General features: G+C 41.1%; 1 protein-coding gene across 2 annotated transcripts in view; it reads right to left on the bottom strand.

Moving 5' to 3' along the window:
• The window catches only part of LOC138265860 (collagen alpha-4(VI) chain-like), a 946,529-nt gene that overhangs the window by 341,791 nt on the left and 588,470 nt on the right, over positions 1-16,268 (bottom strand). For both annotated transcript variants that reach the window (XM_069213964.1, XM_069213965.1), the window contains 5 exons: positions 8,513-8,578; positions 8,157-8,219; positions 5,966-5,998; positions 843-905; positions 103-165 (listed from right to left, as the gene is read on the bottom strand). In XM_069213964.1, the coding sequence (XP_069070065.1) occupies positions 103-165; positions 843-905; positions 5,966-5,998; positions 8,157-8,219; positions 8,513-8,578 (288 nt within the window). The remainder of the gene's footprint in view (positions 1-102; positions 166-842; positions 906-5,965; positions 5,999-8,156; positions 8,220-8,512; positions 8,579-16,268) is intronic.

Genomic DNA, 16,268 nt, shown 5'->3' with positions numbered 1-16,268 from the left:
CACACTACTTGGACATGTTCAAGTTGAGGGAACTCCTGGGAGGAAGCTAACATTGACATGGAACATCCTCTCGAGTACATTTTAAATATTATGCACACAAACCTGCACTCCATAACTTCCAGGGGTACCAGTAGCGCCTCTGATTCCCCTGGGGCCTCGGATTCCCTAAAACAAAAAGGCATGGGAGGTCAAGACACTTAACTATTATCAAAAGAAGTGAGCAGCAGCATGGTTCTTACAGTCCCCATAATTTGATGCTTAACGCTTTGTGGTTCAATTTTCTCTCTTCTTCACTTCTGCCTCTCACACTTTTGCCCCAAAGAGGTACTGCCATGTTTTTGATACTGTGAAACCTTTAGAAAACTGTATTCTTCACTCTTTTCACATATGCTGCCACCTGACTTCCTTTCCTCACATTTCTTCTGACTTCTATCATCAGTATTCTTTCTGGCACTTCTTATCCCAACCATCTTTCCTCCTATTCTATTCCTGTGCTAATCTTCCATCTAACTTATCACTTATCGACCCTGCCTCTTAAATTTAGTTAAACTTTCTTACCCCATAGCCTCTCAATTCTTTATCCTCTGTGTCTATGCACCACTACCCCTCCATAACTTGAATATTGATAATGGTAACATGCTTTTACAAAACAATCACTACCACAATTATGTTTAATTCACTTACCGGTATTTGAAGTCTACCCTTCTGTTATTTAATACACCAATTGTTACTTCTCACTCACTTGCCTTCACCCCCTTTCGTCACATCCACTCCTAATCAATCCCATGCAGTATCCATCTCTTCACGAGGGCCTGATGGGATGAAAACTGATCCAGTCTCACCTGCTCCCCTTGAACTCCTTGCTCACCAGGGGGTCCAGTTTGGCCGGGTATTCCCTCTTCTCCCTGGATGTAAATAACAGACATCAAGTTATTACGTGATGATTTATCTCCCTGTCTACTGCTACCCCTCTGACAAAACATCTCCCAAGGGGGTTGCAAGACCGAAACACTACTTTCTTACTCTTCAGTGTATACTGAGAAGAGCAGGGGACACATTCCAGCCAGCAGGGCATTAGAAGTTCAACCAGAACTGAGCCGGTTACTTACCGGTAATCTTCATTACTCTGAGTCCTAGACTTCCTCCGAAAAGTTGTACACAGTGAGGTTTTACCTCCATCAGAAGGGTGTTCAAATTCTGGGCTGTCCTTGTAGTGAATCCTATCTTATTTTAATGGGAAACAGGAGTTATCTTAACCTTTGGCTTGCAGACTCATGCCCCCGTCACCTAGTGACTTTTACCCGACTTAGTTTGCTCTGTTTTAGCGCATTTATTTAATTACATCTTTTAAGATGGCTGCCTTGTTTCTAGTTAGGCCAATGTTTTAGTTTCACGTTATCAGTGCCACTGCGCTAAGGCGTCAATATCAAGCAATAAAGATAAACAAACTGTAGGTGTTCGCATTAGGGACTTTCCCTCTTCACGTCTTCGAGGGAATTGTTTACATAAATTGCCATCCCAACCATGTCTCGTTATTTATTGTTTGGGAACAGACCTTCGTCAGGGGTCCGAGCAGATCTGTATAAATGCACCTCACTTTGACAGATAGTCAGAGGGATTCCGAGTAGATGCCATTGCTACTATCGATGCTGCATGTCGCCTTGACGCTGACCTAGTCTTCCTTTCCCTACGGAGTCTGAGCTAGAGACCTCACTCCAAGATAACGAGGGTTGAGGGGGCTCTTCTCATGGACATGGCATTAGCAGATTAGGTTTAACACACCCAGCTCTCTTTTAGGTTAGAGATTAGGTTCATCATACTAGGGTATTAGGACAAACTTCACATCTCATGTCACTTCATGTCTTTGCAAGATGGTGGGGGTCTTTGTATTAATTACTTTTGTCTTTACAATTCTGCTTCTTGCATTATTCATTATCCTAATCATAGCAGCCCATGCAACTTATTGTAGATTGCAGTTTTGTTAAATACAACCTATTGAAAACTTTACTGCATCCCCTTCATTGCCTGTGTTTGATTGAGACATGCTGTTCATGTGAGAAAGGGGTAACCTTCATTTAACCACAATACTCCCTGAGATGTCACACTCTTCAGTTCATGCGTAAAGGCTGCCACTAATCACCTTTTACTGTTTGGGTTTTTGGTGAGGTGCTGCTTGTGAGCCGGGAGGGTTGGGATGACAGTTGTGACTTGGTGTAGGACTGACATAGTTGCCTACAAACATAAGTACTGTCATCCTTAAACCAGCAGTCTTGCCTAGAGCAAGAGTCAAACTACGACATCCTCAAAGAGGCCTTACTAAAGGAAATGTATAATGTCACCTTTGCTTCTCCACTTTCATTTGCTATCATTTGTAGCTGGGCCCGTAGCTGACTTTGGTACTGAAGCGTTGTCTGCTGTGGGCCTTTGAATCTGTGTTGCTGGTATTTTACTTTCTCTGGGTGTCGCAACAGTAAGATTCATGTGGTTTATTTCCAGCTGCCCTATGCTCCCTTTATTGGAGGGGTACCTCTTGAGTGTGTAAGGACTGGGAGGAGAAAGACAAGCAAATGAGAAACGACCCAGTTGCCTACCAATATTCTTCATTATTCAGAGTCCTAGTTTTCTGTCACTATCGTGGGTTACCGTCCTCACCTACTAGGAGAGAGTGGAAGACAGATCTTGTTCTGAGCTTGAATCAGAGGATGCTCTGTCAGTGTAGTCCTTTTTTATCTCCCAGTCACTGTAGTAGGATACCAGGTTAAGGAACCATGGAAATTCTCCAAGGTTTAAAAGTGTAGTTTGGTTTAGGAGAGCCAAAATTCATCTCTGAAACATGGTCAAATTTCATTGTGCGAGGATTGAGACTAGGAAGATCAAGAAGGAGATAACATCAGCAATGGCATCATGGGAGACAAATATATGAACCTTCTACCTCATACTGACATTTGAATATTGCAGGGGAGTGTCATGTGCCTCGGATACAAATCTAGGTGTATTTCTGATAGCAACACAAACTAGGCATTACACATTGAAAGTCTCCATTCAGCTCGGTGATCAAAATCTTGTACAAGTGAAGCTCAAGAGCGGTGGGCACAGACCAGGTACATACACCATTATTACATAATGCCAGAATTATCTCATTATAGTGAACTTTACCATTACAGTTAATTTGTCATGTCATAATGCCCGCTGCTAGAGTCATGGCCAAGGGAAAAGGCATGTCATGGAGCTTCACTACAGTTGCATGTAAATATGTTATTGGTTTATGGTCTGTTTTTCTAAAAGAACAACGATCAGTACAAAGATGAGCTACACACCAAAACGTTGACAGCAAACAACACAGGTGACTAATATGAAGGCAAAAGAAGCAGAAGTGTTTAGATCTGAAAACTGAAGTATCAGAGGTAATACAGTTTGAAGCTTGTTGGTTATGGACTGTTTCAATATATTTTGCATAAGAAAAGTAATCCAAACAACAGCAAAACTATTATGTACAGACTTTCTATTTGTACTGGTGCAAGATTAAAAAGAAGAAAAAAAAAAAAGATGAGAAAATTCTTATATAGCCAAGTGAGAAGGTTTCTCCTCATGCAAGAGATATTTTATCAGGAAATAATTACTTTGTACAGAAATAACTGCAGACCTAATTATACAGTTAGGGAACTCTGCGACAAACAGGTATTTATCAAAACCACTGAAAGGTAATTGCAATTACAAGAGCTTCAAGATGAAGTCTTCCCTACCCCTGGGGAGGGTCAAAAGCCCTGTAAATCTTTTCTTAAAGAACAACGGAAGCGGCATGAGCAAGAAACATATTTTAGCACTGTCAAAAACAATTCCAAGATTATATAACTGTAATAAACACAATAAGGAAAGTTACAAAAATCTGTACATTAGCTGTTTAGTTTTGTGAAGACAAGGGCAAGTGGAGTTCTGAAGTAACATGACACGGTGGTGTGTACCTATATACAAATCTTCTTATTCATTTATTCAAGTAAATCTTTCTGGTTAAGAAAGTGGCCTGCATGCACAATACAAGAAGTAAATCTTGAAAGAAAATGCCCAAAGGAGGATAATCCAAAGTGCCAGCGGGGCATTAACTTGTCAAACTGACTCGCTGAAAACACCAGATTGTTCCTAACCATGCTGTCCTTTCTAAGCACCCTTGAACCCACGTATTCAAGACCAATCCTTGATTTAAAAAAACTCCCCAGTTTCTTTCTTGCAAGCTTCTTCTACAAATCTAGTTGTTTCATCTGGTTCTTGTCGCTGCAAGTTCTTCTTGTGAACTGCAACTGTTTTTTGTCCATTACTGAAAAGCACAACATTGCCTCATACATCAGGGTCACCCTTGTAAAAGCATTAATAAGTAAAAGAGACCTTTAGAAATGTACTCTTCAAGTTTTATGAGAATTTGTAAAAGTAAAAGACAGAAAATCTGTGTTAATTTAGAGACAATGACAACGTCAAGAAAATAAAATACCTTCAGCCAATTAGCGATAAGAAGTTGGTTACTGTGTGTCACTAGACGTCACCAATCAAACTAAATAGACTGCCAGAAGTAATACAATGTCATTAAGTGCTAGAGATTAGTATGACAGCAGATTGGAGCCTGGATTAATTAGCTTCTGATACAGAACATTATGGTAGGCTTATTTCATTTGCTTATGTGTAAGCTATTGTTATGGATGCTATTTTAGATGCTAGCAGGACTGGAGAGCTAGCACCCAGCCAGCTATTGTTTGGGGCTCATAAAAGTAGTTTTTGTATTGAAATTTAATTTCATTTTATTAGGGCAGCATTTACTTTTTTTAAAGTTTCTTTTTTTGGGCGAAAAGGAGAACTTTTGAAAGTAAACTGTCCTTTCTAAAGAAAGGAGTAGAGAGTGGAAAGGAAAATAAATCTGTAAAGCAAAGGTTTTGTTGACTGAAAATTGATTCTGAGTTTGGATAAGGACGGCATCTCAAGCACAAACATTATGGTCAAAAGATCAAAGATAACAGTTGACAAGAAAATTAACTAATTTATTGTCTAATAAAACTCAAAGTGTAATTATACCAATATCAGTGGTCTGAAATGTGATGTACTGCTGCATATTATTTGTCCTCTCTGTGAAGAGATCCATGAGTATTGAATTAAAAGTTTACTATTTATGTGGAAATCGTTGTTGGTGCTTAGAGTAAGGTTTGAAATCTGCCTGGCTCTTAATATAGGTGAACAAACACATTTTCGAATCAGTGAATAACAAGTCAACTACCCATGAAGGGCCCTGGGTAAGACTTTGCTCAGTCCTTCTATCAACATCTGTTGCCTCCTTAGTCCTTCCTTCAGTATCTGGGCCCTGTGCAGGCTCCGGAGTGATGCTCAATTGTGTCAACTCTGCCACCAATGCACAGGGATAATTCAAGAGGAAGCTGGTTCTCCCGACCTTTGGTATGAGTATCTGGTGTCAGGGTCCATGACTGAAGGCATTGTTTTTAGGCACTGCTACAAATTCATGAACAACACCTAGCTGCAGTTCAAGGCAAGGAAGATCTAGGCACTATGCTTCTCAGCTCAGCCATTAAATAGCTGGTGATGCAAGGATTACAGCACCTAGGATCGGGCACAACCACAACATGTACTACCAGCAGAGCAATGGAGCCACGGGGAGAAGGATAACACTCCTCCCTGCTAGCAACATCTGGAGACTGCACATAGCTGGAGACAGATCTGTCCAGCTCACCCATAAACATCGGGTGTCAGTGTGTGGCTGAACACAGCAGAAGTCTGTCTCTCTGATCCTGTGCCAACTCCATCTAACCATGCTCAGTTCTGTGATCAACATCAGCGCTAGATTATCAACATCTATTGCTTGCCCTAATACACAAGCTACAAATGACAATCACTGCAGAGCCAGACACAGGAGGCAGTGTGGAACCATAAAACGAAATCTTAAGAAAGGTGATGAAAAGGCTTTTCTCACCGAAGGTCCACGGATCCCTTTGTGACAAGTACCCTGGAACAAAAGAAAGAAGACAATTAAAACTAAACTGCAGTGGAGACGTATCTTTTATGAACCATAAGAGAGAATCTCATGGTGAAGAATTAAAAATGCATTCGCCGCACAGTATTCCTGCAAATTATTATCATAAGGATGCAGAAATAAAGAATATTAAATATAGATAAATGTGGATCCCTGCTCACGCACACAAAGTAAGCACATAGGACACAAAATGTAAGTTTACAGGCTACGCAATGAAAGCCCAGAAGTCAGTAATGTAAGCTCACAGAGCATACAATGTACACTATGAAGGTGCACGTTGTAAGCTCACACAATGTAAGCTCATGGTGTGCACAATGTAATCTCACTAGATGCACAATGTAGTTTCACCGGATACACATTTGATGGCACAGAAAGCACAAAGTAAGGTCACTGGACACACAATATAAGGTCACTAGACACAAAATACAAGACCACTGGACACACAACATACAGTCACTGAACACACAACGCAAGTTCGCTAGACTAAAATATAAACTTACAGAACACAAAATAATCTCAAATTACATTCAATTTAAACTCAAAGGGACATAATTCAGGCTCAAAGGATTACAATGTAAGAGCAATGTAAATTCACATTAAACTCAATAGGAGCTCAAAGGATATACAATTTAAGCTCAAGGTATGCACAATTTAAGCTTAAATGTCCCACAGTGTAATATCAATGAATGTATATAGTGCGCTCACATGACATACAAAGTAGGCTCAGAGGCAAAAATGTAAGCTCACTAGACACACAATGTAAGGTCACTGGACATGCACTGTAAGGTCACTGGATACATAATATAAGCTGACAAATCACATAATGTAAGCTTAATTTGCCAGTATGTAAGCCTCACACTACACACTATGAAGGCTCTAAAATGAAGCTCACAGGATGCAGAAATGAAGTTTAAAAGACACACATTATAATAACAAAATATGTGCTTTGTAAGCTCGCAGGACACACATTCTCATCAGAGAGGACACAACATAGGCTCAGTGGACGCACATTGTAAGCTTTCTGGGCACACACAATGTAAGGCCACAAGGCACATACTGTAAGGTTATTGGACACAAAATGTAATTTACAGTGGACACAATGTAAGATCAATAAACACACAAAGTAAGGACACTGGACAGACAGTGTAAATTCACAGGGCCATCTTGTATGTTCATAAGAAACACAGTGTTAGCTCACAGGACATATCATGCAAGTTCAAAAGACATACAATTTGACTCCAAAGGGGGCGCAATTTAAGCTCATAGCACACACAATGTATGCTCAAAGGACACACAAGCTAACATCAAAGGATATGGAATGTACGCTCATAGGAAATGTACGTTCAGATGACAAAATATATCACTTTGGATGCTCTAAAAGACACACACAGTGAGCTCACAGAAAACACAATATAAGCCTGCATGAGCACATTTCAAGTTTGCACGACACACGATGCACCTTAAAAGGTCAAACAGAGGGGGAGAAAATTAATGCTCACGTATGCAGTGTAAGCTAGTAAGATACACATTGTAAGCTCATTCTGCTCCTCTGCTGAAAGGGGGCATAATCCATACTCCCTTTATGCACAATGTAATTTCACAGTGAACATGATGTAAAATCACAAGACATCCAATGTAACCACAAAGGACAAACAGCATGAGCTTCACAAAGTAAGATTACAGCGGAAGCAATGCATGTTTGCAGCACACAATGCACGCTCACAAGTTACACAATGCCACCTCACAGCTCTATACAATGTGTGCACTCTGAACAAAAAACTGTAAGCTCACCTGACACACAGTCTAAAGTACCAGGACACACAGTGCGAGTCATGCGTCAGACAATTTTGGCTGAACAGTCACAAAATATAATCTCACAGGACACAAAAAATGAACTAACATCATACACAATGTAAGCTCGCATGACATAATAAGAGCTTACAGGACAATATCACCTGCCAGTACACCATGTAAGTAGCCAGGACACAAACAATATTGCACTATAGGCGTCATATAGCTTTAGATACAGTACATGCAGCTTACATATAGCATCAAGAGATGAGGTACTCACATAGGCGATCGTGATCCAGCATCAGAAAGTGCAATAGAGGGTCAATTAAACAGAACTCACCGTCTCACCCATATGACCCTTTTGCCCAGGTTCACCTTTAATGCCATCTGGCCCCGGGTCACCCTGAGAACAAAAACAGCAAAAGAAGACTCATGAAAGATTCTCTCTCTAGAAGTAGACAAAACAAAGACGAGATGAGGCCATGGAGGGACCACCTCAACCATGAGCACATTATTCATAAGGGGAACACTATCTATAAAGTATCCCTTCAGACGGCAGTGATAAGTGGATGGCCTCACTCATCCCTCTTCTAGAAGCAGTTGCTCCCATTCCGTTTGTTCACTACAAGCAAGTGCATGAGTTCATGTATCCACACCAGCCCCACTACCCTAATTCCTATAATTTGATCATGTTACCTGAGCTCCTTCATCCCCTTTGGCCCCCTGGGGTCCAGACGTTGTGTTCCTTCTTCCAGGATTACCCTGAGGGAGACAAACAGAGTTAAACAAATGTCCTACACAAACTATAGGGCTTGGCAATACATAGCGTGGGTTGAGAACCACCCTATCAGTGGTTGAATGGCTGTCATCCAGAAGTGTAGATGCCCTCTCTTGGCAGGAGTGACCATAACTACAAGAAGCAGGAAACGAGACATGTTCTACTAGTAAAACTGATTGTTTTTAAAGGCTAGGTAAATCAAACCTTTAATCAATCTGTTTCACACCTGTCACTTCCACTTTCATTTCCACATGGCCAACACATTGCTGTACTTCAGAGGTTGAACAAGGCTTGAAATTGTTGAGATTTGGGTGACTGAGAGCAGGCTCAAACTAAATGATCTCAAATGGAAATCTGGGTGTCGGGCCAGCACACCTCCTTAAAACCATCCTCACGCTAGGCCCACTTTCATGTTTTTTCAATCATATGGTACACATCAAAAGTAGAAACCATGAAAGTACAGTGGGGAGCAAACAAGAAAAATAGGAGCAGGTATTAAAGCCTCTTTTCACTAAAATGAACTCCTAAGAAAGACCCTCTCTCTCACTATGTCACAGTGGCAAGGGCTATAATCAACTTAAGGTTGTGGCAATGTTTGGCACATCCGAATGCCAGCACACCGAATCAAAAGACTATAAATGGTGCAAAAGGCAGCACAAAGAATGATTTTTGGTCTAAAATATGAACCAGTCATTGCCCGATTCAGAAGCATACGCTGGCTCCCAATAAAATACAGAAAAATCTTATTTAAACTGCTCTTCCTCTCATATAAATGCATCAAAAGCACAGCCTCCCAAAAATCTTGGAAAAACATTGTAATATATGCCTGACCTACTAAGTATGGGCTGATGAGGGCCTCTTCTTGGACATCCTCATGCACAGATGCAAAAAATAGGTGGCATTGACACTCCTCAGCTGTGGCCCTGCACCCCTGTAACAACCTGCCCAAATAAATCTACCTGGCCTAATGAATGATGTAATTCAGGGCAAATCTAAAGATCCACCAATATTAAAAACCGTTCACCATAACTTTGTCCCTACATGTTTTGCCTGTGCACCACTGACGCCTACTTGGTAAGGGCAATGTAACAAAGACATGCCCTATCACGGTACTAAAGGTACAAGAAGTAGTTACATTTTGAAGTACGTGTAATACAAGATAAACAAGCCCCAAAGCTACGTGCAAGGAACTAAATCTAAGCCTCTCACACCGGGAGCACACCCAAACGCCAAAAATGTACGTCTCTCTACCATGAGCAAACAGTAGACTCTCATCCCCCCTTCTACCAGAAGAATGCTATGCATCCATATGCAAGAAGCAGAATCGAAACCTCTCTCATCAGAAGCATACCACATAGCAATGTGCAAATACTAGACTATTAGCTTGACCGGCAAGGAGTATGTCCTAAGCTATGTGCTAGGAATTGTATTTCAAAGATTCTTATCCAGAATATATTCCAAAACCACAGACATGGATCTCGACTTCTCTGATGAGGAGCATCTTAGGCTGGCAAGTGCAAAAAATCAAATCAAAACTCTATGGTCATGATTTAGAATCAGGCAGAAAGGATAGTCTCTCGTAACAGCAATGAAGTACCCTTTCCGCCCTACTAAAGGTCCGTCTGCCATTAAATAGTGAGAGGCGGAGTCTACTCAATAACCACCACTGACATGCACCTCCGATGGCCCAACAGATTAAGTGCTGTCTGAGGTTTTGGCAATGTCCACCCACCCTACTTAGAGTGGGCGAACAAATGGCATTTTATTTTTTTATTACGGCAATCGAAAACAATGTAGTAAGTGAAAGTAAAAATATTTCCATGACATCCACACCATGGAAGAAAACTTGAATTGCAAAGGAGTCACTGTTTTTTTATTTTGAGAATTTCTTTTTGGAAATAAAAACAGAAATTCAAAGTGAGGCTCCTTCATGTTCATGAGGCCCCAGTGCAAATTTTCAATGCTTTAACAGTCAATATAAGAGATGTCTGCTGGGGGAGCGGACATTTCTGAATTTGGAGTGTGGTTACTCCATCAGGGTCACAGATATCTTTACATTTGGAGTGCATTTACTCCACGAGGGCGACAGACCAATCACCCTGATGGAGTAATTCCTGCTGCCCCAGATTATGTCACTACATTGAAAGTGTGCTGTGCAACTCCATCAATACGATAGTTTCAAAAAGAAAATCGAGAAGCAGAATTTACTTTTTGAAAATGAAAAAGCAACGAAATGCCTCTACACGGTAGTTGGTAATTGAAATGCTTTCACTTTCTACCTCGATTTTGATGACGGTAATCAAAACTAAAAACTTGCTCTTTGTTCACCCACTTTAAATAGTGCATGCAGGCAAATGGCAAAACCTCTGACTGTCCTTAATCTGTCAGGCCATCGGAGGTTTATGTCAGAGGCAGAGACAGAGCAGTCTCCCCCGCTGACATATGAAAGGTCCGTCTGACTCGAAATGAGGCAAGCAGACATTCAATATAGAGGAAAGGGTACTCCGTTGCTGCTGCAACGGAGTACCCTTTCCACAACATTCGAAATCAGGCCCTTTATTTTGAGAACTGTTACTCCATCAGGGCAATGGTGTAAAATACCCATTACCCTGATAGAGTAACTGTATTCTAAATCAAGCCCTAAGATGCTCTGGTCAGGAGCAATTGGCTCAGCCACATGCAAGATCTCTCATTTTAGCCCTTCGCCCCTGATGGATACTACTTACATGAAAAAACGGGCTTCTTGGCTCTTTCCATCAGGAGTATGCCAAACAGCCACGCAGAAAGAGTAGAAACACAACCTTCACATCATCAGAAGTATGTGTCACAACTAGCAGTGGGTGGAACTCGTGAACTTTGACTCCATGGAATTCAGCAGTTACACACAAATTCAGTGATATTCTGCGGAGTTCCTCCAATGGATGGAACAAGGCACATACAGCTCCTCGCTCTGTGATTTAGCATTGGTAGCGTGTTCCATGCTGAAAATTTCAGTGTGAACAGCACCACGCAGTGCATCAGAGGGCGTAGCTACTCGAGCTGGTTTTGCTGTAACTCAAGTAGAATTTCTACTCAAGCGCTAGGCTTCTAACCGTGAACAGTAACAATCGCCCACCTTAGAAAAATTGCGCTGGATATCCTCCTTGCGACTGGAAATCACACTAGGGGACACCAAATTTCACTCTCCAACTTAGCAGCCTGGAACTGTGCATGAGAAAAAATTCTGCCATGCAGTGATTAATGGAATTTGATCGGAACTTTGAGTCACAAGAGTAACATGAAGTATCCAAGGTTCTGCCAATTCCGCGGGTGGAACGGATTATTCAGTCAATCCCTAGCCACAACCAAAATGAATTGTCTCATCTATACACAAATATTACCACTAGTCAAGGGATTTGAGCTATTCTGGGGAGGGTGGTAGGAGCCGAACCAAGATAGCTGCATCATGCAGCATTCTGTCTCCCATGAAACTTGTTAATTCAGCATCAACCTTTTCTCAGCCATATACATTTCAGGTCAGCCAATGTCTGGTCCCAGCTGCCAGTTCATGGAGAGAGGGCTCTGAGCCACAGCTGACCTGCAAGTGCAGTCTAAGCATGAAGCTGCCTATGCACCTGTGAAGCAGTGTCACCTGGGTGGGCTCATCTGCTTGCTTGAACCAAGATGAGGCTGGATTGAGATGCTCTGAGGAGGGACACCATTGAAGATGTATGCTGCATGACCCTGGACCAGATTGTGGCTATTTTTCACATCACTGGGAGGTGCCTGCAGTGGTGGCTGTGGCACCAACCCAATGAATAACGAAAACACACATGGCCTGGTGAATCACTGGGATATTGAGTATTTTTGGGGATTAGCTACCTATCTGACTTGTGAAGCTATGGTGGATTACCCAGTAGTTTCTGTGGGGTTGGGCCCACTGACTGCATGCTGTTTGCCTTCATCCCTAAACAACCTCCTGGCACTTCCTCTTCTTGGGATGTGAGATAACACCAACTGCTCTAGGAGCGTCACAGTCGCTCTATGTGCTACACCAGCTGACCCACGTATTTCAATGGACCAGATCAAAACTGTGCACTACACCTTTGGTAAACAAAGAAATAAGGAGGGATTTTGCTCTCCATGGATAATACAACCCATCCAGTTGGGGGCTTTGCTCTGGAATTAATGCCATACCTACAGATAAATTCAGAATGATCTGTTGATTAAGCCCTACTCTGTTGTCCCAGAACACCATAATAATCCATTCTACAATCGGCTACTTATATACGAGGATTATACGCATTTGACTTTTTAGAAATTGGGGACTGGCAATAATAAACTAGGCAAACTAAATTTTGAGACAAGAAATAAATCTTAGGGAAAGAAAGGACCAATGGGAGCCCAATGCAGACCTCCAACTGGGCTGGCCCAGAGGACAGAAATGAGGATACAAATGCTCTACTGCTTGAAATAAAGAATAAACTTCACTTCATCTATGGGAAAATCAGTACATTGATCTATCGCCCTGATACCATCAAGAAGCACCTAGATAAGCAAAATACAAGACTAGACTTAATGGAATGACAAATTGCCCCTGTGAAGGAAGGAGTGACATCCTTTAATGAAAAAATACTTCACAAGGAAAACGTGCTAGGAATAATCCAGGCCAAGAATGGACATCTTAATGCAAGATCCCGCTGCAATAATATTCTCATGATTGGTCTTGCAGAATCTAAGGAAATTAGACATTTGTGGAAGACCTCCTTTCCCCCTGGATCCTCCCCCTTCACCTGGTAAGAGTGCATAGGTCACTATCTTGGGTGCATCCCAAAGAAAAGTTATCACAAAATTACTTAATTACAGATGCTGAGATTTGGTGTGCGACTCGCCAAAGAAAAGACAGGTTTAGATGTACGGTTTCAAAGGACTATGGTATCTTTTTATACTGATTTCACATTTTCTGTGCAGAACATAAGAGGAGTTTTTTGGTATATGAAGAAATAGCTGAGCATTAGCAAGATGCAGTATGCAACATTAACCTGCCCACCTGAGTGTGTGCTGAGGGAGTTAGGCACAAATCTTTACAACCCTTGAATTGGCCACTAGGTTGTTCGAGAAACATTTTAAAAAGGGAGAAGTAAAAAGCAACCAAGAAGGGTGAGACGACACATGGGGAATAGTAGAGGTGCTCAGTGCCAGAGGACATGCAATTCAATGATAGCACGTAAAGTTCTTAAACTGTATTATCTGGATAGTCTTGAGATTATGCTTGCCATAAGAGGTTCAGACATCCAACCAGGATTTAGAATGCTTTCAGAGATAACTTTAGGTTGGAATGTATGCATACCATTCTTTGCTATAATATGTGCTTCTAACTTGTGGCGGATCCAAACTATGCTTCACGATATGTATTGATAATATTTGCAGATGAAATGTACATGTTTAGGTTTTGCAATTGTGATTGTTGTTGGGACTGCAAGATGGGTGACTGATCAATGTGGGTGGGAGGAAGTTAATTGCCTTCATTTAGTGGATGTATGAAATGGAAAACAACTCTCTGGTCAACTCTGAATGATTATAAAGGGGCATTGTAATGACACTGTAGAGTGCCTTATAGCTAACAAGTAAATATTTGGATTTAAAAAGTCTCTCTTTTACACTGTTATCTTGTAATGCAAGAGGATTAAGTAATCTCAGAATGTTAGACAGGTCCTAGCATATCTGAGCAGATACAAAACTGACATGGCCCTGTTATGAAAAACTAATTTATCTTAAGGTAAACCTGCTCAGTTTGTTATAAAATGGAGGAAAATAGGTTCTTTGTTACCCCAAACACATACACAGGTGAGGTAGCTAATATCCATAAATCCATATATTTTAAATTTAGTAAACTCATACCTGATTCTACAGGCAGCTAAATGCTTGTGTTTGGGTTCTGTGTTTGACGCACTAATTAAATTGAATCATGTATACATGTCCAATGCTGCCTATACTGACAGTTTTTAATGCATTACTGACTTTTTTCACCTTACTGCTTCTTATTTTTTATCCTCAGAATCACTTCCTAAATTATTGGTGAGGGTTTAAAAACCCAGAAATTGCCTTGCACTTCACATGCTGCTTATAAACTTCAAATATGCTGGATCCTCTGATGGCACTGTGGAGTATGTGAAGGACTGCACCTCGGCCGTTCGCAAGTTCACTGGTATGGTACTTTTACTAGCCAAAAGACAAGTAGCCATAAAATGGGCTGTGCCCCCAACCAATGACAGCGATATGGCAAACAGATCTAATCTTTTGCAACAAGAACACTGAACTATATGCAAACTAATAGCATCTATGCATGAGACTGAAAGATTTCTGGCAACCCTTGTGTCATTTTCTGTCACTTCAGACAGAGTGCATAGTAACCACCCCTTTGTTAACTGGGAGATAAAATGAGGCAACTGATAAGATGATCGAAGGGACATCAGCAGAAGGGGAGGTTACATGTTACTGATAAAGTTTAGGTTGAACTATTGTTTTTACTGTATGAATTTGACTAACTTAACACCATGGGATAGCCCTGGTTTTTGACAAATATGGGTTATAGTTAAGCATTAAAATCAGCTTCGCTAATTCTGAGGTGTTTCAACCACTATTAGCACAGCACCAAATAAATTGGAGAATCCTCTCAGCTGGAGTACAGACTGTTTTAGACACCTAAGGACTGAAATTCACATCCTGGGAAATTGTAAACAGAGACAATTATGGGCCATGATTGAATGGATATTTTCCCAAACTGACAGATGGAGAAGGCTGTCTTTACATTTAGCAGGCATGACTGCCCTGATTAAGATAGTGGCCTTCCCAAACCTCCTGTACTTACTTGTCAGCATACTGATTCCACTATCACAGATGTTCTTCGTCAACCTTTGAGCCAATCTGACTCACTTAATATAGGCGGAGAAGCAAGCATGACTAAAGTAGGACATCCTGACATTACCATACAAGTAGGGCTTTTTGGGTGCCAGACCTGAAGCGCTGTTTTCTAGCTACACAATCCCACTTTGCAATATACTTATTGCACCACCTTTAATGCCACGTATAACAGTGAAAACATAGCTTATAGACAATGCATTCTCCATAAGGTCACCCTACAAAAGGGATCATACAAACACTGTTGCTTCCACCAATAAGGCACGGTATATCCTTGGGAAACAGTCTGGTTATACTCAAATAAACTCACATGAATTCCCACTGAATAATCATGCAATATTGCTTTCTAGTGAAGGTACAGTTGGGGACTCTTTGAGACAGTGAGGGTTGGCTAGCATAGTGCATTAATAGAAAGATAAGAAGTGTTTGTCCCTAGTGCAATTCAAAGAAAGTGGTACTACCAGCTCTCTCAACATTTCTACTTATTTCAGATTATGATACCACATCAGGTTACAATATCCCTTTTTCCCGGGTGAGCCCTCAGAATTCCTACTGCTAACTAGGCCAATACAACTGAATGAAATCAAAGGTTGAGTAGCTAGGTTATACAATATGGTCTGTACCACTAGAAATGCCACACCCAGTCGTGTGAAGAAACAATGTGAGGAAGATATTGGGGATCTAGTATCTGAAGACAAATGATTGTTCTGTTGTACACGTGTGGCCAATTCTTTAATAATTTCCAAACACAGGTACTATTCTTCAAGTTTTTCC

This window comes from Pleurodeles waltl, chromosome 11 (genome assembly GCF_031143425.1).
Source record: "Pleurodeles waltl isolate 20211129_DDA chromosome 11, aPleWal1.hap1.20221129, whole genome shotgun sequence".
Lineage (NCBI taxonomy): Eukaryota > Metazoa > Chordata > Amphibia > Caudata > Salamandridae > Pleurodeles > Pleurodeles waltl.
This window is presented reverse-complemented; position numbering and strand designations above follow the sequence as displayed.